Below are 27,673 nucleotides of genomic sequence, written 5' to 3' on the forward strand. Positions count from 1 at the left end.
GCCATTTCCTTGAAATAAATCTCTCTCTTTTCATATATATATATGTATGTGTATATATATGAATATATGAGTATATATATGTGTGTGTGTGTGTATGCGCGCGTGTGTGTGTGGATGTATATATACGATTTACTCATTTTGCTCCTCTAGAGAACCCAGCCTAAGACATTTGGCTACCGTACCTGTATAGTAGGTTCTGAGGTCAGGTAGTGCCGGTCCTCCTACTTTATTCTTCTTCTTCAATAGTGCTTTACTTATCTGGGGCCCCTTTCCTTTCCATATAAAGTTAATGATTAGTTTTTCCATCTCGTTAAAGAATGCTGTTGGTATTTGGATTGGGATTACATTGTATTTGTAGATTGCTTCGGGTAGAATTGACATTTGTAAAATACCGAGTTCGTGTATCCAGAGCATGGTATGTTTTTCCATTTATGTAGATCTGTTTTGGTTTCTTGCAGTAATGTTTTATAGTTTTCTTTGTATAGCTCTTTTATGTTCCTGGTTAGATTTATTCCTAAATATTTTATTTCTTTAGGGGCTATTATAAATGGTATTGTTTTCCCGATTTCCTTTTGTTAGTTCTCTTTATTGGTGTATAGGAATCCAAATGATTTTTGTATGTTGATCTTGTATCCTGCTATTCTGCTGAATCTTTCTATTAGTTCCAGTCATTTTCTTGAGGAGTCTTTTGGGTTCTCTATGTATAGTATTATATCATTTGCAGATAGGGACTGTTTTACATCTTCCTTACCAATTTGGATGCCCTTTATTTCTTTGTCTTGCCTTATTGCTCTAGCTAGGATTTCCAGCACAATGTTAAATAGGAGTGGTAATAAAGGGCATCCTTGCCTTGTTCCTGTTCTCAAGGGGAATGTTTTCAGCCTGTCTCCATTAAGAATAAGGTTGGCTGTTGGTTTTGCATAAATGCCCTTTATTATGTTGAGGAATTTCCCATCTATACCTATTTTATTGAGAGTTTTTATCAGGAATGGGTGTTGGACTTTATCAAATGCCTTTTCTGCATTGATTGAGATGGTCATGTGATTCTTTTATTTATGTGGTGGATTATGTTGATTGATTTTCTAATGTTGAACCATCCTCGCAGACCTGGTATGAATCCCATTTGGTCGGGGTATGTTATTTTTTTAATATGATGCTGAATTCTGTTCGCTAGAATTTTGTTGAGAATTTTTGCATCTATATTCATGAGAGATATAGGTCTGTAATTTTCTTTTTTTTGTGATGTCTTTACCTGGTTTTGGTATCAGGGTTATGCTGGCTTCCTTTTCTATGTTCTGAAATATTTTGAGTAGTACTCATGCAAGTTCTTCTCAGAATGTTTGGTAGAATTCTCCAGTGAAGCCATATGGGCCAGGGCATTTTTTTTATTGTTGTTGGGAGTTTTTTAATTACCTTTTCATTCTCTTCTCTTGTTATGTGTGTGTTCAGATTTCGCCCTCAGTTTTTGTTAGTTTAGTTAGATAGTGTTTTTCTAGATATTTGTCCATTTCCTCTAGGTTTTCAAATGTGTCGGAGTATAGTTTTTCATAGTACTCTGTTTTGATCCTTTTTATTTCAGTTGGGTCTGTTGTAATGTCCCCTGTTTCATTTCTCATTTGGGTTATTTGCATCCTCTCCTGTTTTTCTTTTGTCAGTTTAGCCAGTGATTTGTTGATTTAGTTGATCCTTTCAAAGAACCAGCTTTTGATTTTGTTGATTCTTTCTGTTGTTTTTCTATATTTTATTTGTTTCTGCTCTGATTTTTATTATTTCCTTTCTTCTGGTGGCTGTGGACTTATTTTGCTGTTCTCTTTCTACTTTTTCAAGTTTTATAGCTAATGTTTTGATTTTTGTCTCTTCTTTTCTGATGTGCGCATCTATTGCTATAAATTGACTCTGAGCACTGCTGTTGCGTGTTCCAAAGATTTTGGTATGATGTGTTTTCATTCTTGTTTGATTCTATGATTTTTTTTTATTCCATTCTTGATTTCTTCTATTACCCAGTGATTTTTAAGCAAGATGGTATTCGGTTTCCATATATTTGATATTTTTCCTTGCTCTTCCTGTTATTAATTTCTACTTTTATGGCATTGTGATCAGAGAAGATGCTTTGTATTATCTCAGTGTTTTAGATTTTGTTGAGAGTTGCTTTGTAGCCTAAGATGTGGTCTATTCTGAAGAACGTTCCATGTGCATTGGAAAAGAATATGTACTTTGCAGCTTTTGGGTGGAGTGTTCTGTATATGTCTGTGTGGTCAAGTTGGTTGTTTGTGGCTTTTAGATCTTCTGTATCTTTGTTGAGTTTGTTTCTAGATGTTCTATCCCTTACCAAGAGTGGTGTATTGAAGTCTCCTACTATTATTGTGGAACTGTCAATTTCTCTTTTCAGTGTTGTTAGGGTTTGTTTTATGTATTTTGGAGCCCTGTCACTGGGTGCTTATATATTTATTATGGTTATATCCTCATGGTGTATTGTCCCTTTAATCATTATATAGTGTCCTTCTTTGTCTTTATGGTGGATTTTGTTTTAAAGTCTGTTTTATCTGATACTGGTATTGCCACTTGTGCTCCTTTTTGGTTGCTGTTTGCTTGATTTTTCTTTTTTTCGTTTGATTTGTAATATATTTGTGTTTGTGTTTCTAAGTTGTGTGTCTTGTAGACAGCATATCGATGGGTCCTGTTTTTTTATCCATCCTGTCACTATCTGTTTACGTGCAGTGTGATTATTAATAGGTGTGAGTTTATTGCTGTCATTTTGTAGTGCTTTTTTGCAGTGCTGACATTTTCTTTGTTCCTCTTATTCTGCTGTGTGGAATTTCTTTTGTCTGTGGATTTTTTTTTTTTCCATTTATTTTGTTTTTGTAGATTTTGTGTTTACTGAGACTATGTTTTTCTTCTTTATTTTGATGAGTAGGTTCGTGAACTTTCTTTGTGGTTACCTTGAAATTTACCCCTATCTTCCTAAGTTTAAATCTGTCTTCTATTACTTGATATTGCCTTGACTTCTTCTCCATTTGAAAGTTCTATCCCTATGTCGTTTATTCCCTCTTTTATTGTTCTGAAATTGCTGTCATTTACAAATTGACCTCCCTGGTTCCCTGTTGTAAATCTTTTAGTTTTATTTTGTCCTTGAGAGTTCATTACCCAGGTTGGTATCTGGCTGATGCTGTCCTGTGTCCTAGATTCAGGTAGTTGTCTGATTTCGTTGGTTCTCTAACTGAAGGACTCCCTTTAATAATTCTTGTAAGTTTTGTTTTGTTTTTACATATTCCCTTAATTTCTTTTTATCTGAAAATGTCCTAATTTCTCCATCATATTTCAGTGAGAGTTTTGCAGGATATATGATTCTGGTTTGGCATTTTTTTTTCTTTCAAGTTTTTTATATGTCATCCCATTGCATTCTTGCCTGCATGGTTTCTGCTGAGTAATCAGAGCTTGGTCTTTTGTTTCCCCTTTGTATGTGACTTTTTGTTTTTCTCACCCTGCTCTCAGGATTCTTTGTTTGTCTTTGGTTTTAACCAGTGTGATTATCATGTCTTCGTGATTTTCTTTTGGGGTCTATCCTATATGGGGTTCATTGAGCTTCTTGAATGATAGGCTTTTCGTCTTTCATGATATTAGGGAAGTTTTCTGTTAACAAATCTTCAGTGATCCTCTGTGTTTTCCATTTTCTACCCCTGCTCTGGAACTCCATTCACAGGCAGATTTTTGCTTTTGATTGTATCCCATATCATTCTCAGGGTTTTTTCATTTTTCTTCATTCTTTTCTCTGATTTTTCCTCAAACAAAGTGGTATCCAAGTGTTTGTCTTCAATTTTGCTGATCCTGTCTTCCATCATTTCAAACCAGCTCCTCAGCCCTTCTGTGATACTGTCCATTTCTGAAATCTTGTTGTTTATCTTTTGGATTTCTAATTGTTGTTCTTGTATGATTTCTAGTTGTGAATTTATTTTGGCATTTTGTTCTTGCATTATTTTCCTGAATTCTTCCATTGCTTTGTGTTTTCCCTGATTTTGTCTGTATTTTCCATGATTTTGTCTAGTTTTTCTTTCTTTGTTTTTGTCTGTGTTTTCTTTCATCTCTTGGAGAACTGTTAATATTAGAGTTTTGAATTCTCTGTCAGGTATTTCTGGTGCCTTTTCTTCTATCGGAACGTCATTTCATGTTTTATTTTGGTCGCTTTCTGGAGCCATACTGTCCTGTGTTTTTTATGTTTTGATATTGTCTGTTGTCTTCAGGACCTTCAGGAATTATTTTCTTCATTTATTAATATTGTTTTTGTTTATTTTGTCCTGCTTTTTGTTTTATTTGGTTACGTCTAGGAAGGAGACCTGGTTGTGCTTTGTTGCTTGCTCGTCTTTGGGCACGATGGTTCTCACCACCTTGTCCAGATAGGCAGGGCTGGTTGCTCAGCTATGGTGCAGCAGGGACGATCCAGCGGAGGGGAAGGGTGGTGATGGGTCGTTGGTGGCACATACCGCAGCCAACAGGGTGGGACAGGGGGACAGTACAGAGCAGAGTCCAGTGGTCCGCATCGGTGCCGCTCAGGTGCACAAGACGCGATGCAGATAGGCAGAGGGGAAGGGAGAGGATGTGATGTGTGGAACTATGTGCGTGAAAGAAAAGAGAGAAACAGAAGCAAAAAAGGAAGGCAAAGAAAGTAAAATGGACACTCATTAGGATTTTGTGGGTGAGGACAGGGCAGACCCCACAAGGCCTTGTGCCAGTGGCTCCCTAGCTGAGCGGAGTGGCACAGCCTGTCAAGAAAGGGCAGGGATGGCACATGGGCCTATGTGGGCAGAGAAAGGAAAGGAAGGAGGAAGGAAGAGAGAAAGAAGCTGAAAAGAAAGAAAATGACCCAGAGAGGCTGTGTGCTGGTGGCTCTCTAGTCAAGCAGTGTGGCACAGCCCATCAAGAAGGGGCGGGGATGGCACACGTGGCTAGGTGGGTGCAGGGACATTGATTGCCTTTCCCTTCCACAAGACATCATGCTGGTTTGTTACATTGATGACATTATGCTGACTGGACCAAGTAAGGAAGAGGTATCAATGACTCTAGACTTACTGGTAAGACATTTGTGTGCTAGAGGGTGGGAAATTAATCCCACAAAAATTCAGGCATCTTCCACCTCAGTGAAATTTCTAGAGGTCCAGTGGTATTGAGATAGTCCTTCTAAAGTGAAGGATAAGTTGTTGCATCCGGCCCCTCCTACAAGTAAAAAGGAGGTACAATCCCTGTTGGGCCTCTGGTTTTTGAAGACAACATATCCCTCATTTGAGTTTTTTACTCCAGCCTGTTTATCAAGTGACTCAAAAAGCTGCTAGTTTTGAGTGGAACCCAGAACAAGAGAAGGCTCTGCAACAGGTTCAGGCTGCCATGTAAGCCACTCTGCCACTTGGGCCATATGATCCAGCTAATCCAATGGTGATTGAAGTACCAGTGGCAGATAGAGATGCTGTTTGGAGTCTTTGGAAGGCCCTTATTGGCAGATCACAGCACAGACCCTTAAGGTTTTGGAGCAAAGCCCTGCCATCCTCTGCAGATAACTACTCTCCTTTTGAGAAACAGCTTTTGGCTTGTTACGGGGCCTTAGTAGAACCTGAATGCTTAATCGTGAGCCACCAAGTCACAAGGTGGCATGAACTGCTCATCATGAACTGGGTGTTGTCTGACCTACAGAGTCATAAAGTCAGACATGCACAGCAGCACTTCATTATTAAATAGAAGTGGTATATATGAGATCAGGCTTGAGCAGGACCTAAAGGCACAGGTAAGTTACATGAGGAAGTGGCCCAAATGCCCGTGGTCTCCACTCCTGTCCTGTTACCTTCCTTCTTCCAGTCTGCACCTGTGGCCTCCTGTGGAGTTCCTTACAATCAGTTGACTGAGGAAGAGAAAACTCATGCCTAGTTTACAGCCTTTTTCTGAGACCTCCCTAAAGGACAATGGTGAAGGGAATTCCTTCCAGTGGCCAGAATTTTGAGCAGTGCACCTAGTTGTTCGTTTTGCGTGGAAGGAGAGATGGCCAGATGTGCAATTGTATACTGATTCATGGGCTGTGGCCAGTGGTTTGGCTGGATGGTCAGGGACTTGAAAGGAAGATGACTGGAAAATTGGTGACAGGGAGGTGTAGGGAAGAGGCATATGGGTAAACGTCTCTGAAAGGACCAAAGAAGTGTAGATATTTGTGCCTTACGTGAATGCTCACCAAAGGATGACCTCGGCAGAGGAGGATTTATATAATCAAGTGGATAGGATGGTGTGTTCTGTCTATATCAGTCAGCCTTTTTCCCCAGACACTCCTGTCATTGCCCAATGGGCTTACAAACAAAGTGGCTGTAGTTTCAGGGATGGAAGTTATGCATGGGCTCAGCAACATGGACTTCCACTCACCAAGGATGACCTGGCTACAGTCACTGCTGAGTGGCCAATCTGCCAGCTGCAGAGACCAGCACTGAGTCCCCAGTATGGCACCATTCTGCAGGATGATTAGTTAGTAATCTGGTAGTAGGTTGATTACATTGGACTGCTTACATCATGGAAAGGGCAGCATTTTGTTCTTAGTGTGATAGACACTTATTTTCAGTATGAATTCACCTTCACTGCATACAGTGCTTCTGCCAAAACTACCACCCATGGACTTACAGAATGCCTTATCCACCTTCATGGTATTCCACACAGTATGGCTTCTGATCAAGGAACTTGCTTCACGGCAAATTATGGCAGTGGGCTGATGGAATTTGCTGGTCTTGCCATGTTCCCCATCATCCTGAAGCAGCTAGCATTGATAGGATGGTGGAATGGCCTTTTGAAAACTCAATTACGTTACCAGCTAGGTGGCAGTACCTTGCAGGGCTGGGGCAGTGTTCTCCAGGAGGCTGTATATGCTTTAAGTCAGCATCCAATATATGGTGCTGTTTCTCCCTTAGCCAGAATTCATGGGTCCAGGAATCAAGCGATAGAAATGGGAGTGGCCCATTGTCTATTACCCTAGTGATCCATAGACTTTTTTTTTTTTTTTTTTTTGCTTTCTGTCCCCATGATCCTATGATCTGCTGGTCTAGAAGTCTTAGTTCCTAAGGGAGGAATGCTTCCACCAGAAGACACAACATGATTCAATTAAACTGAAAGTTAAGAATGCCACCTGGCCATTTTGTGCTCCTCATGCCTCTGAACCAACAATCAAAGAAAGGAGTTGCTTTACTTGCTGGTGCAGTTGATCCTGATTACCATTAGACTGTTATTATACAATGAAGTTAAAGAAATACGTAAGATACCTTACAGCATCTCTCAGTACTACCATGCCTTGTGATTAAAGTCTATAGAAAACTACAACAACCCAGTTCAGGCAAGACTACGAATAGCCCAGACCCTTCAGGAATGAAAGTTGGGTCTCCGCATCAGGCAAAGAACCATGATCAACTGAGGCAGTTGCTGAGGATAAAGGGAATATGGTATGAGTAGTGGAAGGAGGTAGTTTTAAATACCAGCTATGACCACATGACCAGTTGCAGAAACGAGGATTGGAATTGTAATGAGTATTTCTTCCTTCTCTTATTATGAATACGTTTGTGTGTATATACATATATAGCAAATATATTTCTTTTTTCCATAGCTTATCTCATTACTTATCATAAAACATAAGATTGTTTACTTTGCATTCTTTAAGGAATGGGTTAGTGCATTTTCAGTTGTATGCAGGATAGTTGCATCATGTTAGGCTGAAGTATGTATTTGTTATTGTCTTTATTTTGAGATTAAGTATGGTTTAAGGAGATACGTATGGGTGCCAGGTTGACAGGAAGTGGACTATGATGGTTAATTTTATGTGTCAACTTGGCTAGGCTGCGGTGCCCAGTTGTTTGGTCAAGCACTAGTCTAGTTGCTGTTACAAAGTAGCTACATGTGAATAAATCAGTTGACCTTAAGCAAAGCAGATTACCTTCCATAATATGGGTAAGCCTCAACTAATCAGTTGAAGACCTTAAGAGTGAAAAAGGGGTTTTTTACTAGGGTGTATTGTGCCTCCAGAGTATAAATAGACATGTTCCCAGAATTCTTTTCTCTTCCTGTCACCTAACCTGTGGATTTGGGGACAAGACTGCAGGCATCTCCAGCCTGTTGCCTGACTTGGATACACATATTGGACTTGCCAGCCTCCCACAATCCCTCAAAATAAATGGATTATTCCTCAAAATAAATGGATATACATATATGTATATGTATATCTGTCTATCTATCTATGTCTTACTGGTTTTGTTTCTCTAGAGGACTCTTATTATGACACCATCCTTTTACTTTCAACCTGTTTGTGTCTTTCAATCTCAAGTGATTTTCATCTATACTGCCTATAGATGGATCTTTTTTAAAATTTATTCTGAAAATCTTCCTTTAATTGAAAGTTTAGTCTGTTTTCATTTAATTACCGATGAGTAAGGCCTACCTTTGCCATTTTGCTGTTTGTTTTCTATATGTCTTTTTTTTTCCCTTACTGCTTTCTTTTGTGCTTAATTGAGTTTTTGTAGTGTACCATTTGCCTTCTTGGTCCCTTTTCTCTATATATTTCAGTTATTTTTTAATTTGTTGCCCTGGGGGTTACAATTAACATCTAAACTTAGAATATCCCAGTTTGAATTAATACTAAGTTAGGAGCCCTGGTGGCACAGTGGTTAAGAGCTATGGCTGCTAACCTAAAGGTCAGCAGTTCGAATCCACCAGCCACTCCTTGGAAACCCTATGAGGCAGTTCTACTCTGTCCTGTAGGGTCACTATGAGTTGGAATCAACTAGACAGCAATGGGTTTGGTTTTGGGGGAGGTTTAGCTTCTATAGTATACAACTCTGCTCTTCTATATCTTTGTCCTTTCTTGTTTATATTATTAATGTCAGAATTACATCTTTGTACATTTTGTGCCCATTAACGTAGATTTATAATTACTGTTTTGTGCATTTGTCTTTTAATGCATATAGGTATAAAAGAGGAGTTGCAAACCAAAAATACTACAATACTGGCTTTTTATTTACCTATGTGGTTACTTTTACCAGTGTTCTTTATTTTGTAGTTTGGCTTCAAGGTATTGTCTAGTGTCCTTTCATATCAACCTGAAGGACTCCCTTTAGTATTTCTTGGAGTTCAATTCTAATAGCAATGAACTCCCTCAACCCTTGTTTATATGGAAATGTTTTAAATCTCTCCAATAGTTTTGCTAGATATTGAATTCTTGTTTGACAATATTTTTTTTTCTTTTAGCACTTCAAGTATATTATCCTACTGCCTGCTGGTCTCCATGGTTTCTGATAAGAAATAGACTGTTAATCTTATTGAGGATCCCTTATATCTTATGAGTTGCTGTCTTGCTGCTTTCAAGATTCACTTTGTCTTTTTCTTTCAACAGCTTGATTATAATTAGTCTCAGTATGAATATCTGAGTTTATCCTGCTTGGAATTTGTTCAGCTTCTTAGAGTTTTGGGGATGTTTCCATGTGGATTCAAATTAGTATCTGGTGTCACTTGTTTTTAGCCTGTAGAACTTTATTTAGTATTTCTTATAAGGCTGATCTGCTACCAACGGATGCTGTAAGTTTTTGTTTATCTGGGGACATCTTTATTTCACCTTCTGTTTTGAAAATTAATTTTGATGCATATAAGAGTCTTGATTGACAGTATTTTTTTTTCTTTTAACACTTTCAATATCTTATCTCACTGTCTTCAGTCCTCCATTGTTTCTGATAGGAAGTCAAGCTGTTAATCTTATTTTTGGTTTCCTTGTACATGATGGGAGCCCTGGTGGCACAGTGGTTAAGAGCTCAGGCTGCTAACCAGAAGGTCAGCAGTTGAATCCACCAACCACTCCTTGGAAACCTTATGGAGCAGTTCTACTCTGTCCTGTAGGGTCGCTATAAGTTGGAATCAACTCAACAGCAACGGGTTTGGTTTGGTTTTGGTTTTGTACATGATGAGGCATTTTCGCCTTGTTGATTTCAACATTTTCTATTTATCTTTGGCTTTCAAAGTTTTTGCTATGATGTGTCTTGTGTAGGTTTCCTTATGGTTATTCTACTTGGAGTTCCTTCAGTTTCTTGGATGCCTAGATAAAGATTTTTCATTAAATTTGGGAGGTTTTCAGCCATTATTTCATCAATTATTTTTTTCTGTTTCTTTCTTGCTCTCCTCTTTTTCTGGCTCTCCCATTGCACATATGTTGGTTTACCTACTTAAATGTGTAGCATTTCTTTGAACCTCTGTTCAATTTCCTTCATTCTTTTTTCTCTGTTCTTCAGATTACATAATCTCTATTGATCTGCCCTCAAGTTCACTGATTATTTTTTCTACCAGCTCAAATCTACTGTTGAGGACTTCTAGTGAATTTTTCATTTGTTGTTGTACTTTTCAACTCCAGAATTTCCATTTGGTTCATTTCTATAATTTCTGTCTCTTGTTCATATTCTCTATTTAATGAGACATTGTCATTATACCTTTTTTTAGTTCTTTAAACATGTTTTCCTTTGGACTTAAACATACTTATAATAGCTGCTTTGAATTTTTTGTCTGCTAAGTTCAACATCTGGGCCCACTCAAAGGAAGATTTTATTGCCTGTTTATTTTCTTGCATATGAGTCATACTTTACTGTTTGTTTTAATGTATCCTAATTTTTTGTTTAAAACTGGACAGTTTAAATAATGTATTGTAGCAACTTTGTATTCAGATCTACTACCACCCCTTCCCACAACCAGAGCTTATTCTTGTTTATTTGTCTAATGGCTTATATGGATTAGTTCAGTGAAGGCTATTTATTGACTGGGCTTTCATTGACTGTCTCTTACCCTGACCTCCCTATTAAGCTTATGGATGGTCTGCCTCTGTTGGTATCATACCCAGCTGGAGCCTCCATTATTTGATATCTATTCATTCCTCTTTTGTTTTTGACAATGCCCCTGAGGCATAAGTTGTTACATAATCTGATCCAATTTAAGTTGAGCCCTTTGGGAGGAGCAAGGGGTTGCCAGACTTTGAGTTGTGTTCTAATCCTCCCTTGAGAAAAATTCCTGTGCTATGGTGCAGACTTGGCATGGGATGGGGAATATAGAGCAGGAGCTGTTGGAGGGGAAGACTGGAACTGTTGCTGTCCTATGACCACATCCAGGGCCCAATATGGACCCTATGCAGCCCAGAACCAGGGAGGATGGGATCTGCTGGTATTCACTAATTGTCAAATCTATCTAGAATAAGTCTGCCATAGCAGTCTGGGAGAAATAGGTACTGCCTCTCAACTGTCAGACCAATTAGAGTAGCTCTCCTGCAACACAGATATGTGCCAGAAAGGGTAACTGCACTGTTAAAACAGTTTCCCTTCCTGTATCCTCCCATGTAGAAGAAGTTGGAAATAGGTGCTCCCCAGTTACCATGACCCACTTGATGTAGGCCTTCTGTAGCACAGAGCTGTGGAAAATGAGTTCTGGCTATGTTTACCATCTGCAGGAACCACCCAGAATAGCTGTTCCACTCCAGGAATCTGGGGGAGATAGGAACTGCCACTTAGTTCCCAAGCCTGCTGAAACAGTTCTTCCACAAGGCAGAAATGGGATGGGTGTGTTCCCTCGCTCCAATACCAAAACCTCCCACTGTTCTTACCTGGTTTCCGTAGATTTTGTTGAATAAATAAATGCCTCTCAATTTTGCCCTTTGATCCAATCTCTGAAGTCGTTGAATGATCTTTGCTAATATTGTTCAGCTTAATAGTTGTCTCTCCAGGGAAGAGGTTTCTTCCAGCTCCTCCCATGGCCATTCTGGAATGGTCTTCACTTTCTTAATGGTGTCTTTGAAGGACAAATGTTTTAAATTTTAATTAAGTTGGATTTATCTTTTTTTTTTTTTAACTTCTGCTTTCAGGGTTCTGTTTAAGAGGGCTTCACCTAACCCAGTATCACAAGAATTTAGTCCTATATCTATGTTTCCTTCTACGTGTTTTATACTTTTACCTCTTATGCTTAGGTCTCTCTGATCCATTTTGAATTATTTTTTGCGTATGGTGTGAAGTGGGGACTGAGTTCCTCATTTTTCATATGGATATACAATTGTCCCAGCATCATTTGTTATAAACACTATTTCTTTTCCATGTGATTTTCTTGACACCTTTGTCAAAAATCAGTTGACCATAAATATAATGGCTTTTCTGTAGGCTCTCATTTCTGTTTTATTGCTCTATATTTCTGTCCTTATGCCAGTACCGCATTGGCTTGATTACCGCAGTTTCATATTAAGTTTTGAAATCAGGAAGTGTAATTCTCCAACTTGGTCATTTTTTAAGATTGATTTGTTGGAGGGCAGAGCAACATGGCAGCATAAGCAGTCTCACTCTCTTGTCCCCCTACAACAAATCCAGAAGAAAACAAGCAAAAACAAATTAAATTGGTAATCTTGGAACTCTGGACAGCAATTAAAGGAGTGGAGGGACAAAGTGGATACTGAATCACAAAAAAAGTATCATACAGACATTGAGAGAGTGGAGATTCGTGGTGTGTCCTCTCCCTACCCCACTCCCTGACTCAGTACAGCCATCTTGGGGTGGCTTCAGCTGGTGCTCTTGGGCAGGGGGCCCAGGACTGGAGAAGCATAGGGAACACAATGGACATCAGACCTGGCACAGGGTGGCTTGGTGATCACAACATAGGTGGGAGTTCCCATGATTCCCAGGAAAAAACAGCATGGCAGGCATGGTGCAGGCTGTAGCACATGAACAGGCAGACCAGGAGAAAGGCACGGAGGGAACAGCATGGCCCAAGACACCTGCTCGGGGTAATCTAGGACACAGAGGTCCAGTGAGCACAACTCAGGTGGGAGTTTCCTATGAGAACAACACAGTGCATGAACAGGCAGACCTGGGACAGAGAGGTGTGAAGGGTGCAGCATGGGCAGAGGCACCTGAGTGGGCAGATTTGGGACAGAAAAGCTCTGTGAGCACAACCCAGGTATGAATTCCTATGAGTCCTGGTAAAGAGTGGTGCAGTGGGCGCAACAGAGACCACAGTGAGTAAGTGGTCAGGCACAGGATGGAGAGCAGCAGGGGGGCCACTGTCTAGGCTGAAATATCTGGACAGAAGGACCTGGGGCAGAGAAACTAGGTGAGGATAGTGCGAGCTGGAGTTACTGGGGGTCTTGGGAATAAGCAATTAGGTGAGCACAGTTCAGACGGGTTCATGGAAAGTGAGGAAATATGGTAAAGTGGCAACAGCTGCTTCCAGGGTGGGACTCTGAGACTGATGTAGCCCAGCCCACACTCCCAGGAGAGGACTCTGCAGTGTGTCTGTTGACAGCTGCAATCCCTGAGTGGGGACCTACTGCAAGAGTTGTACAACCAGCGCTCATAGCGGGGCAGATTTGTGGTGAGCAAACAAAGAAAGCTAGTAATCCCAAACGAGGAGGCAGGTGCTGGAGGGACATGGTCAGCATCCTTGGGGAAGGAAATCTGGTGCCAGAGTAATATATTCTCTTACCCTTATCTCCCTATTAAGCTTATGGATGCTCTGCCTCTATTGGTATAATACCCAGCTGGAGCCTCCTTTGTTTGATACCTATTCTTTTCTTTTTGACAATGCCCTGAGGCATAAGTTGCAAGTAGCATACCCAATATCTGGTTGGGAGATAACCATGCCACATGCTACAAGCCATAGTGTTTGGTGCTGAAGTAACATGGCCAACATCTCCACTCTGGGTACCTAGAGGTGAAACAGTGATGGCTGGCACACCTGGGCAGGGTGGACTAAATTGGGAAGGGAGAATAGCAGGTGCACCTAGATGGGGAGTCTGGAGTGGAGGCAAAGAACTACAACTTTCAATAATTTAAAATGAAAATAACAGCATTAATAAAGAGCAAACCCTACAGAAGAGAAAGAATTGAATCTCCATTTACCACAGTAAAATGCATTAATGTTCCAATTACAGCACACAATCACAAAGCAATATGAAGAGACAGGAAAGGATGGCTTATGCAAAAGACCAAAATAAGGGAGTAAAAACAGTCCCCAGGGAAGATCAGATAACAGAATCACCTGACAAAGACTTTAAAACAACAGTATTAAGCATTCTCAAAGCATTAAAGGAAAACATGGGAAAAGAACTAAACAATACAGGAAAACAATACAAGAACAAAACAAGAATTTCAATAAAGAGAAATTGTAAAAATAAATACTGGAGCTGGAGACTACAATAACAGAAGTAAACAATTTTCTGCAAGGGCTCAGCAGCAGATTTGAATTGGCAGACAAAAGAATTAATGAAGTCAAAGACAGGGCCATTGGGATTATTTGGTTTGAGAAAAAAAGAGAAGAAAAATGAACAAAGCCTAAGAGATCTGTGGGGCACCATCGAGCAGAATAATATATCAATTATGGGAATCCCAGGAGAAGAGAAAGGAACACATTTTTTGAAGAAATAGTGGCTGAGAACTTCCCAATATGATGAAAGATGGGAACTTACACATCCGAAAATCTCAGCAAACTCCAAGTGGAATAAATCAAAAAAGAGTAACACCGAGGCATATTATAATCAAATTCTCAAAAAAACAAGGACAAACAGAAAATACTGAGAGCAGCATGAGAGAAGTGAAGCATCACATACACCAAAACCAAACTTGTTGCCATCAAGTCGATCTCCCTCATCACATACAAGGGGTCCTCAGTAAGATTAAGTGCCAGTTTCTCTTTAGAAACCATGTAGGCAAGAAGGCAGTGGGATGACATATTTAAAGTACTGAAAAAAAAGAACTGTCGGCCAGGAATACTATGTCCAGCAAAATTGTTGTCAAAAATGAGGGTGAAATTAAGACATTCCCAGATAAACAAAAACTAAGGGAATTTGTTACCATGAGGCTGGCCCTACAAGTAATGCTAAAGGGAATTCTCCAAAAGGAAAAGTAAGGATACCAGACAGTAACTTGAAGGTGTACATACAGGAGGAAATTTTCTCTGTTAAAGGAAATGTCTGGACAAGGTCAAAGATCAGTTGGTTTTTTTTAAAAGATCAATAAAATTGACAGATCTTTGGCTAGACTAACAAAGAAAAAGAAAAGATGCAAATATCTAAAACTAGAAATTAAAGTGGGGACATTACAACTGATCCTACAGAATTAAAAGGATTATAAGGGAATACTGTCAACAGTTGTATGCCAACAAATTAGACAACTTAAAGGAAAGGGACAAATTTCTTAAAACACAGAAACTTCCTACCCTGACTCAAGAAGAAATAGTGGATCTCAGCAAGTCCATAACAAGTGAAGAGATTGGATCAATAATCAAAAACCTCCCAACAAAGAAAAAGTTATGGACAAGATCACTGGGGAATTCTGTCAAATACTTATAGAAGTGACTACAGGAATAAAAAGAGGAAATGGAATGCATGGATAATTGCCTTCATGAACAACTGCCTCCTTTGCCATGAAACTAGACGAACTGGATAGTGCCCAGCTACCATTACTTAACATTTTGTTCAAAGATGCTATAGAACAATTGTTAGGGTTTTTATATACAAGATTATGTCATCTGCGAATGAAGAATTTTAGTTTTTCCTTTCCAATCTGGATGTCTTTTGTTTATTTTTCTTGTCTAATTGCCCTGGCTACAACGTCCAGTACAATGTTGAATAAAAGTGATGGTAGGAGACATCCTTGTCTTGTTCTCAGTCTTACAGGGAAGCTTTTAGTCTCTCTTCATTAAAAATAGGGAGCCCTGGTGTTGCACTGGTTAAGCACTCAGCTGCTTACCAAAAGGTCAGCAGTTCAAAACCACCAGCCGCTCCACAAGAGAAAGATGTGGCAGTCTGGTTCTGTAAAAGATTGCAGCCTTGGAAACCCTATGGGGCAGTTCTGCTCTGTCCTATAGGGTTGCTATGAGTCAGAATCAACTCTTTGGCAATGGGTTTGGTTTTTCTGGTTTTCATTAAATGTGATGTTAGCTGTAGGTTTTTCATAGATGCCCTTTATCAGTTTTAGGAAGCTCCTTTCTGCTTTAGTTTCCTAGGGGAGCTGTAACAAAATACCACAAAATGGGTGATTTTAAAGAAAAAGAAATCATTCTCTCACAGTTTTGGAGGCGAGAAGTCCAGATCAGAGTATCAGCCATGTTGATTTCTTCTGAGGGCTCTGAGAGAGGAATTGTTCCATGTCTCTCTTCTAGCATCTGGTGACTGCCAGCAATTCTTGGCCTTCCTTGGCTTGCAGAAGCATCTTCACATGGTGTCTTCTCCCTGCGTTTCTCTCTTTGTTCTGTTTTCCCCTTTAATAAGAAACCACTCAGATGGGATTGAGACCCACCCTACTCCATTATGAGTGCGTGTGAATCTAACTGATAACATCTTCAAAAAAAAAGACCCTATTTCCACACAGTCAAGTTCACAAGTACAGAGGTAAAGAATTTCAGCGTATCTTTTTGGGGTACACAATTCAATCCATAACACCTTCTATTCCTAGTATTTTGGAGGTTTTTTTTATCATGAGTGAGAATTGGATTTGTCCAGTGCTTTTTCTGTGTCTACTAAGATGATTATGAGGTTTTTGTCCTTTATTAGTGTAATATATTATCTTAATTTATTTTCATGTTCCTGGGATAAATCCCACTTTGTCATGATATATGCTCCTTTTCATATGTTGCTAGATTCAGTTTGCTAGCATTTTCTTGAGGATTTTTGTGCTTATATTCATGAGGAATATTGATCTTTAGTTTTCTTGTGATGTCTTTCTTTTTCTGGCTTTGGTATCAGAGTAATATTATCCTCCTTGAATGAGATAGGAAATGTTCCCTCCTCTATTTTTTGTAAGAATTTGTGAAGGATTGGTATTTTTTCTCTTTAAATGTATAGTAGAATTTGCCATTGAAGCCATAGGGACCCAGGCGTTTCTTTGTGGAAAGATTTTTAATTACTAATTCAATCCATTTGTTATCATCTGATATTGTTCAGAGAGATTCTGTCAAATACAGTGGCCCTAGGATATGCTAAAAATACCTAGCTGGCATCATTAACTGTAAATTAACCCATATAACTGCTTATTTTGGATTCAGTTGCCATTGATTGTTGACTTACATAGTTGAAAAGGTAGAATAGTTTCTTATGTTAGTGCTTTGGAAATCATTTCAGGTATGGTCTACCCAGTTCGTAAATAATTTCAATTTTAGGAAGTAGTTTTCAAATTTAACAATGCCTATCAACACTGTTTATCAGAAACCTTGTGAAACTCTTCCAATGAGAATTGAAAATGCATAATAATATTTTATTTTAATGTTTTCAAAGGTTTTTCTCATTGACTGTTCTTAATGTATTCTTTTCAGTGGAAATTCTGATATATGTTGGCGTACTTTATTCAACCTGTAGACCTTGACTGATCACTATATGCCAGATATGCTAGGAACGCTAATAGGATTTTCTGAGGAATCAGATTAACTTGGCATATTAGATATTTATTGAAAATGTAATCCTATGAAAAGATATGTGAAAATCTAGGTTAGATCCTTAAATAGACTACTATTTCAAATTTGCAGTAGTGTTAAGATTTTCACAGTAGTCCAGCGACTAGACTCATGACACAGAATAATTTGTACGTATTTTGTTTTGAAAAGCATATATAAGCATCTCTAACATGTTCACTTTCTACACAGTAGACACTTGTTAGTTTTGGTGATGGGAAAGGCAATGCTGAATAAGGTTGAAGTCAGCACAACTTGACCAAGGTAAATCATCACACTAAGAAGTACACAAGAATAAGGGACAATTTTGTAAATGCTATAATATATATAACTTTGCAACAACAGTAATAATACTAAAAAAAATGTGTGGTTACATTGATAGATACTTATGCATATATATGTATAGGAAGGCACATATGAATATACAGATGTGCATGTATAGATGTATCTGCAATCACGTGTATATATATATATCTATACATATATATGTGTTCATGAGTGCTGCATATATATTCATATATAAAATAAAGCACATAATGTGCACAGTTATGGGTACTTCCTAGACATAACCAAACACCTCACGGGATTGGGTTATTGGGTTTGAGGGCTTAGGACCATAGTCTCATGGGGTAACTCAGTCACTTGGCACAATGTAGTTCATAAAGGTAATGTTCTATATCCTAGTTTGGTCTAGGGTCTTAAAGCTTACAAGTGGCCATCTAAGATACAATTATTGTTCTCTACTCATCTGGAACAAAAGAGAAAGAAGGAAAGCAGAGACTCAAAGAAGAAACTAGTCTACAGGACTAATAGTCTACATGAACAACGACCTCACCATCTTGAGACCAGAACTAGATGGTGCCCAGCTACCACTACTGACCACTCTGACCAGGGACACAATAGATAGTCCCAGATGGAATAGGAGAATAATGTAGAACAAAACTCAAATTCCTAAAAAATGGCCAGATTTACTGGACCGGTAGAGACTAGAGGAACTCCCGAGACTATCGCCCTGGGATACCCTTTAAACGTGGAATTCAAACCACTCCCGGAGGTCACCTTTCAGCCAAATGACAGATTGGCTCATAAAATAAATAATACCACCTGTGAGTACCGTGCTTCTCTAAATAATCATCTAAATGAAACCAAATGGTAAACATTTACCCTAGACCAAAAATGAGAACATAAGTGTGGACATGGAAGCTAGATTAATGGAAACAGAACAACCAGAATGGGAATAATGACAATGTTGACACATTGTGAAAAATGCAACCAATGTCACTGAACAGTATATATAGAAATTGTTAAATGAGAACCTAATTTACTGTGTAAACTTTCATCAAAACACAATAAAATGTTTTCTTAAAAATCCCTAACATATATTGTATGTTGTTGTTGTTAGTTGCCGTCAAGTCAGTTCAGACTCGTGGACAGCCCCACGTGTGTCAGAGTAGAAGTGTGCTCCATGTTTTCAAGACTGTGACCTTTTGGAAGCAGGTCACCAGGCCTGTCTTTTGAGGCACCTCTGGATTGGTTTGAACCACCAACCTTTTGGCTAGTAGTCGAGCGCTTAACCATTTGAGCCATCCAGGAACTCTCTCTCTCTTTGTACATATACATATAGAGTTGCTATGAGCCGGAATCGATTCCATGGCAATGGGGTTTATAAAAAACCAAAAACCCAAACCCACTGCCATCGAGTCGATTCCGACTGATAGCGACCTTATAGGACAGAGTAGAATGCCCTATAGGGTTTCCAAGGAGCAGCTGGTGAATTTGAACTGCCAACCTTTTGGTTAGCAGCCAAGCTGTTAACCACTGCACCACCAGGGCTCCTCATACATATGTATACATATATGTATATACATAATCTTGTGACTATAATGATTATACAATCTCTTGCTCCTATTTAGGCATTTTCTTTTCTTAGATTACTTTTTTCTGATTTCTAATAGAAAAACAAGAGGAAAAAATAATGTGATCTTACAAGTAAGCAAAAAAACATATAGATATACAGTTTATATAGCTCCTCAACTCATCTTGTAACAAGTGTGATCCTTTCTCTTAGACCAGAAGATCAATTCAGAAGTTATTAGAATGGGAAAATAACAGATTATATCACAAGGTAAGAAAGTTTAAGCAAATAAGTGCCCCATTTATATATTTGCATTTTAAATTGAAAAAACAAGTACTAAATGGAAATTTTTCTAGCCAGCAAAGGAATGGATTAGAGAACTAATACTTTTTAATATATATTTTTATCAAGGATTTTTAAATGTTATGTTTTGTATCGTTTATTCCTGGATTGTTTTCAGTGACTTATTCAGATGTAGAAGTTGTAATTAGTATAACTTGATATCAAAATACTTTATACATTTTCCTTTCTTAGCTTGCTTTGCACTGGAAGTTGACTAAAAGGAAATGTGAAACTAGCAATATGATGGAGTATGTAAGTATGCAGCTGTTTTTCGTTATATTATTTAGATTCCATTCTAAATGTAATATTTTGTTTGATATATCATTTTTAAGATTTTCTTTCTACATTTTTTTCTCCTCAGCCTGAACTTTTGTCAGTTGGAACCTAGAGATTTCCACCTTCTTTAAATTTGTAGCCAACATAAAATATCTTGAAAGCTAGCAATGCTTTAGATCTTAGAAAAGTCTCAGCTAATAAGCTCAGATGAAAAACATCTCACTACCTTAGTGTCCTTTTAACACAGGAGCAAACCTTAGCATATGGTGATGGGAATAGCTACTGTTGAACAAAATATAATCTTGTAAAAACTTGCATAAAATATGAATTGACTTTGGATTTCTGCATTCATTTCATACTTCTGCCTTTTTTTCTTGTCTGATTTTTAACTTTGAGTGAAGTAACTAGGTTCTAAATGTTTTACTGGAGGCTATGTGATCAGAAACCCTGGTGGCATAGCAGTTAAGAGTTCGGCTGCTAACCAAAAGGTCTACAGTTTGAATCCACCAGGCACTCCTTGGAAACCCTATAGGGCAGTTCTACTCTGTCCTATAGGGTCGCTATGAGTTGGAATCGAATTGATTGCAATTAGTTTGGTTTGGTTTTTATGTGATCTTAGTCATAAAACATAGATTCACATATATTCAGTGTGATAAGTTCAGCATCATTAATATTCAAAAGAATATTAAATTTATCCAAGCTCATGTTGCTGACATGCAGTATATATTTAATAATAAAACATTCTGTTTGCATCTTCTCTCTCTCCTTTGAATAGTTTTGGGAAAAAACCACAAGTGACCACAAATCTAAAATCCACTATTGATAAAACCTTCAAAAATAATATATTAAGTTTTTATTATTGTATTTCCAAACCTCTCTATCATTAAAATGTTGTAATCAACCCATTTGGACACTTTATTATTTTTCACAAATAACTTGTAAAAGGTAGTAATACTCAACCAATACCAGCTACTTTAATTGATACAATATTATAGATGTAATATAGATAAAAGTATCTTTTCATATCTGTTTAGCACAGTTTTAATCCCTTTGCTAAAAATAAGGGAGGTCATAATAATGTAATAGTGTTTGCTTTTCTGAACTTAAACAAATACTTACTGTAAATCAGGCAATAAAAACTATTAGCTACAGTAAGTGGTTATGTTTGCCAAATTTAATTTCCAATCTAAAAATAATTTGTGGTAAGTTCTTCATATAATTCTGTTTCATATATTTCACTTACTTTATAGCATAGGATCAAAATGTAGTCCTGTGAGAAATAATTATAGACTTTCTAGGTTATGCATACATTATATTAAATGAAAATTGTTTTGTCAATATATTCTTGTTTCTTTTTATTTTACAGGTAATACTAATAGAATTCTTACCAAAATATCCCATATTCCGTCCTGACTGAGGAATTTTATTCAGTCACTTCTGTGTTACCTGTCATTTCCTACCCTTAGTGCCTTGTAGATGATTTTGGAATGAAGATAGTCTCTTTTTGCTCTGTTCAAATTATTCTTTATAATGGTAGAATATTCTCCTTGCTCTTTTGTTTGTGTTGGTTTAAGAAGAAAATTTGCACATCTTTTTTATGTTAAATGAGGCTTGTGTTTTGCACTCTTAATTTTTAAATAAATATACACTGACACACACATATACATATATATACATATATATGCATATATATATAGTTGCCATTAAATATGAAACATCAGTGCTGATGTTTAAAAAAAAAAACTTGTTCTAGCATGCTGCCTTTTAATTTTCATACTATTTCTAATTATGCATTATTTTTCTAGGCTACTTATGCTCTGTAATCCCTTACTGGGTACATTTAAATAAGCTTTTAGTAGGTTTTAGAAATGTTTTTGCTCTAATCTGCTTTTAAAGGACATTCAAATAATAGCACTGCTTTTGTCCTGCACTTTGCTAAATTATCACTTATGTTAATGGTAAAATATTTAAACATCTAAAGACTTGTAAATATTGTCTCTTTGCATAATGTAAAAATATGTATGCCATGGTTTACAGAATGTAATATTACTTTTAATGTATTGCCAACAATTCTGCATAGATTTTAATATGAACGATGTTTGCAAGCATCCTTTTGAATGTATAGGCTGTTAACATGCCATTTTATGGCAAAGCCATAATAAGTATGTTAAAAATGTCAGGTGTAGGGCAGGTTTGCCCTTTGTAACAAGTGGATTAAAATTGAAATTTTTATCTCAGATATTCTGCATTGCACCTGAAACCAAGAACCCCTTTTTTTGCATTTAATTCAATAATCCTCATTTTGTCCCCCACTCCTACGTCCAAAAGAATTCCTTTGGCATCTGATATATTTCACAGCTTCACCACCCTTCATTTATTTAGCCTTATGTATCCTTTTTCCCATTTGAAAATATACACAGTTATGCCCTTTAAGGAGTATTTGGAGATTTTAGATGTCCTAGGAAGTGCCTAGACCCCCACGAAAGCCACTGCTAACCCCCTTCGGAATTCTGATATTCTATTTTGGGAAATAGAGCTAATTGAGAAGCTGCACCTAAAGAAGATATAGTGGCTTATTCATAATTGACAAAATATTCTAAATCCCCTTTTTGTGGATCTCTTTTAAACATTTGGCTATTATTAAGGAAAGCGGGAAGACAAGTGTTTAGACAAAAGTATTTTTACTTTATAAATTTACCACACGTGTCCATTTCAGTGGTATGTGGGTATTTCTCTTCACAGTTAAGATGAGTGAGAGCACCTCACCCTTATTCTTCTAGTATTTAAAATTTTAATGTAATTAAAGTTTTATATCATGTTAATTCACATGCAAATATATGCCTGTATGTAGGCATTATTTGTAAATCGTAGTGCTAAAAATAAATTAAAAGTATCTGGGACTGAATAATATTTTATTTGTCATCTTACTTTTATTTCTTTTAGTAAACTTTTTGGGCAGTATTCATCCCAGTGAAGAGAACAATCATTTCTTCAAACAAGGTCAGGATTTTTTAAGCTACTTTAAAAATGTATGCCTAATTTGGAATCCACAGTCCTTGACCAGTAAAAGAAGAGGGGAAAAAGAGGCACTATTTGATATGTGATTATAATTGCAAAAAAACTTTTCCACCTTCCTCTGTACAACACTATTTTTCCTATGCCACCCAGCCACCCAAAATCTCTCTTAATATATTGTTTATAGCTGCAAATATCATGTGTCTACCTGCTATAAAATTGAAGGTGTATTTTTATAGACAGGATGGAAACCTTTGAAATGCACACCAAGTATCTTGTTTTACAGCTAAGATCAGGGAAAAATTGTATCTGTGGTTTGTGTCCTAGCTGATAGCATCAGATCTATGCTTCAGACTGTGATATTTTATTATCAATATTGATTTCCAGCATAATACAAAATTTCTGTTATCACTGGTAGAATTATTACTTTGTCAACCATTAAAATCTCATTTTTTCCTGTAAACTTAGAATTTGGTCATGTGGTGGTCATAGTAACTTTTTCTGCCATATATAAATCACACTTGGTTTTTGCTCGAAGAACAGCGGGAAGCGGTGAATTGTTTCCATTAAACAAATATTGAGACAAGAATAGAGTGCATCTAGAGGTGACAGAGTATGATTCAAGTAACAATAGTATTTGTCATACAAACCATTTGACAGCATATGTAAACTTAATTTTAAAACGAACTCTAATCACTCTTAAATATTATTTTATTGTTCATTATATTAGTTGGTTCATGTTATTTTCTTGAACCACCCAGAAAACACTCAATTTTCTTTTTTCTCTATTACATGACTGCTTTTTCAAACTATTTTTCCTTGGAGGGAGCTGATTACCAGTTGGATATTTTGGAGTGCATTTGGGGATTTGTATTCCTTAAATAAAATTGGCAGCAGCAAATGCTGAAATGACAGAACACACTGTGGTAATTAATTCTCCCCCTTGAAGCCTTTTTTTTTTATCCTAAGGATAGAACATACTTAAATTTTTCCATCAGGTTAGTAAAATATTTTTGTGAAAATTGTTTTCAGATTGAAGAAAGTAATTTTGAATTTCTTTGTCACAGAATATTCCTTTATGAAATCTGCTGTGGTAATTTCCAGATTAAATAACATGTATTTGCCAAAGTATATAAATCTCACAAGGCTTCGAAATTATAAGTTAAAAGTGTTCTCTAACGTTCCTCTTTGTGTCTCCAACCCCATTGCCCTTTTAAACACCTAAATTGTGGATAAAATAGAACAGGCTCTAACTAACTCTTTTCAGGTTCACCTTTATAGTGGTGGTTTAGGCTCCAGTGAATAAGGACTATAATTCCTGATGTGTGCCACTTCATCTTCATTCCAGTCTGAGTTTCTCTTCTTATTTACAATTTATGTTCTAATGCTTCTCATTTGGCCCAAGATTCTGGATTAATATATTGACCCAACTGGTCATTTTTAAGCTTGTTTTCTCCAGAAGGCCAATAGCATGTGCAGTATTAATAACAAATATGGGTAAGTCATTTACAGATTTATTAACTTCATCCTAGACATGTCCTCTACTCTGTATTCCCTTCTACACTCTATGTTGGAGTCCCTGGGTGGCACAGACGGTTAAGTGTTCAGCTACTAACTGAAAGATTGGCAGTTTGAATCTGCCCAGAGGCACCTCAGAAGAAAGCCCTGGTGATCTACTTCCAAAAGATCACAGCCATTGAAAACCCTATGGAGCACAGTTCTGCTCTGGCACACACGGGGTTGCCATGAGTCAGAATTGACTCTATGGCAAGTGGTTTGGGTTTTGTTTACCCTCTGTGTTAACTTAGGAAACAGACCATTATAGTCAAACTTTAGAAGTAGGTTAAGAGCTCGGCTGCTAACCAAAAGGTCGGTGGTTTGAATCTACCAGCCACTCCTTGGTAACCCTATGGGATAGTTCTACTCTGTCTTATAGAGCTGCTGGAAGTTGGAATCGACTTGATGGCAACAGGTTTTAGAAGTAGATGGAAAAGTGCCTTGTCGTTTTTGAACAAAGATATTATACTGAAGGAAGCTGAGTGAATAAATTAGTATATTATTAGATTTAAAATCATCCTTTTCAAGTAGCTAAAACAGTATTTCACTAGCTTATTATAATTCTTTTATTTTTAATTAAAGCCTGTTTCCTTGTTTTCCCCCAGTCACGTGATATATTAGCACTCAGCTGCTAACCAAAAGATCTGTGGTTTGAACCCACCCAGTGGCTCCATGGGAGAAAATACTTGACGATCTGCTCCTGTAAAGATTACAGTCTAGAAAACCCTATGGGACAGCTCTACTGTGTCACATGGGGTCGCTGTGAGTCAAAATCGAATTGACGGCACCTAACAACAACATCACTCAGTACTAGTAAAAATTGGAAGGATGATGGTCTTTGAAGCCCTATTAAGACCCACTTAAGTATTGCACATACTATTCATATTATTATGACCTGTAAACACTGAGCAATCAAACTGAATTAATATTTGTTTTAATATTCTACCATTTTTAATAAGTCTTTTCTTATTGTTTCATAATTTAAGTAAAATTCAATGACATTTGTAAGCCTTTGAACAAATAGGGTTTTTTCAAATGTATGAGAGCTTTAAAAAAATCATTAACGTTTTTATTTTCTTTACAAAGTAAACCTCCACTTAAATAAAATTTCACTACTTGAACATAAAGTCCCAAAACACTATTTCATTAGATTTACTATTTGACCTAGGAGGATATAGAAATTGTGCACAGTTTCACATAATGGAAATACTTTCTGCTAATTCATTTATAAGATGCTCAAATTCAGTCAGGTCCTCTTGTGCCTATAAATTTCTTCTTAAAATTTTTTTTTTTCAACAGTTGTCACATTGTTCAGACTCCTTTAAATGGTGAACTGTTGGGAAATTTTCCACAGAAAAGAAATAAGTTTTGCTAATACCCATTCATGTATTACATGACTAAAATTAATTGAAGAATAAACACACACACACCTCATTAACCTTATCTTGACCCAAATTATTCTTTCCTGATCTGATCTGGTCTTTTTATTTTGATGATGGCAACCTGAGAATATGGTCCATTTTCTGTGGACTATGTCAAATTCATACTATATGAGGAAATGATCTAATATTGTGTCCAGGCATCACTTAAATTACTTCTCAGTATCTTCATCTATAAAATCATGGGGTTGAACCTAGAGCTTGACAGAAAAGTACAGATCACTTAAGATTCTATAATTCCAGGAATTCTTAGGAAATTTTTACTCTGAGAAATATCAGAATGATTATTCTCAGATCTACTACCCTTGGTGGAAACACAGTGCTTTGCACTTTGTAAAAGTTCAGTATTTGCCAACTGACTGCTATCTGATGTGTATTCATATCACACAGACTCAAAGACCCTGATGCCTCCTAGACTTCAGCCTCTCCATAGTGATAAGAATGAATGTAGTTTCCTTAGGAACTGAGGGCTGTAGGCTATGGGCTTTGTCTATGTGGAATTTGACTATGCAGCTACCAGCTGGTATCCTGGCAAGAGTTATAGCTGTGACAACAATGGAGATATGGGAGGACTCACTTTGACATTTATGTGATAAGTTTCATAGCCTATCCAGCATCTGCTTCAGTGTGTTATCAAGTTCCACACCCTCAAAAAGATCTATTGGAAAAAATTGATAATAGGTGGAAAGGAAAGTGGTATGGCATTCAAATCCAAGTCACTTCTGGTTTCTTAGCTCTGCTGCTTGATTCCTCTGTACCTCATGTCCTCATCGTTGAAGTGGGGACAATAATCTGGACCTACCTCACAGGGGAATTGAGGATTTTTTCATATATTAGTGTGTTTTTGAAGTAGACTGATACACTGGATATCTTAATGGTGTAATTTCTAAATAGATTCCTTTAAATCCATGTTGTTTTCTTTCTCAGTGATACCCTACAGAATGAGTGCTGCAGTTGATCTGCTTTTTCAGTGGCAAATTTTGTTATCAATCCCCTATGTGTTAAACATAGGTAATAGTGTTATATTAGGGAGGAAGAGCAGATGATTCTCAATTTGGGGCAGATGAAGATAGCAGTGGGAGCATCCTTGAGCCTTTTTCAATATTTAAAAAAATGTACTAGAAATCATACATTTACCCATAATATTCCTGCTGCACAAGTCAACTAAAACATTGAATTTCCTGGCATTTTGCTTGTATATTTTTTCAATTTTATCTGTGAACACTGGTTATCACATGCTGATCAGAAGCTATGACTGGTGGCAGTTATGCCTTTGATTAATGAAAAAAATGGAGAAAGCCTATTATTACATGCAGTTTGGTAGCTAAAATACTTGAAAACATGGAGGGATAATAATAGTGAAAATCTTGGGAGCCACTATAAAGGAACTAAGATAATTTGACCCTCTCCACAGATTGCTTACCTTGTTCCTAAATAATGAAATGCTAGATCATGGCGGGGGGGTGTATGTGTGTGTTTTGCCTAGCTTGGGCTACTTCAGGTAAGAATTTGCCTTCTGTTTTTTTCTGTTTCAGGATGATATGACTGAGCTAATTTATTTTGATACATATGTATAAACAATACATACATACATATAGGATTGCAAATGTGAAAAGTTATAATTTCATGTTCTAGCATTGGACTGAATATCAATTTCTGAGTCTGTTAAAATAGTTTTGTGTATGAACTCAACATGAGTCAAGGCAATAATTTCTCAAATGTTACTGTTATTCCT

The 27,673-nt window shown here is 37.2% G+C and overlaps 1 protein-coding gene across 3 annotated transcripts in view; it reads left to right on the forward strand.

The window, feature by feature from the left end:
- CHIC1 (cysteine rich hydrophobic domain 1) overlaps window positions 1–25,096 on the forward strand; it is a 74,582-nt gene extending 49,486 nt beyond the window's left edge. Inside the window, exons 4-6 of one of the 3 annotated variants that reach the window (XM_023734690.1) lie at window positions 19,523–19,579; window positions 19,844–19,903; window positions 22,871–25,096. In XM_023734690.1, the coding sequence (XP_023590458.1) occupies window positions 19,523–19,579; window positions 19,844–19,903; window positions 22,871–22,873 (120 nt within the window). In that variant the 3' untranslated portion in view covers window positions 22,874–25,096. Of the gene's footprint in view, window positions 1–19,522; window positions 19,580–19,843; window positions 19,904–21,293; window positions 21,665–22,870 lie in introns of those variants that run through there. The other 2 variants (XM_023734689.1, XM_004380159.2) reach the window with 2 other exon arrangements.
- The last annotated feature ends 2,577 nt before the right edge of the window (window positions 25,097–27,673 follow it).

Source organism: Trichechus manatus, unplaced genomic scaffold (assembly GCF_000243295.1).
Source record: "Trichechus manatus latirostris isolate Lorelei unplaced genomic scaffold, TriManLat1.0 scaffold00070, whole genome shotgun sequence".
In the NCBI taxonomy this organism is placed as follows: Eukaryota; Metazoa; Chordata; class Mammalia; order Sirenia; family Trichechidae; genus Trichechus; species Trichechus manatus.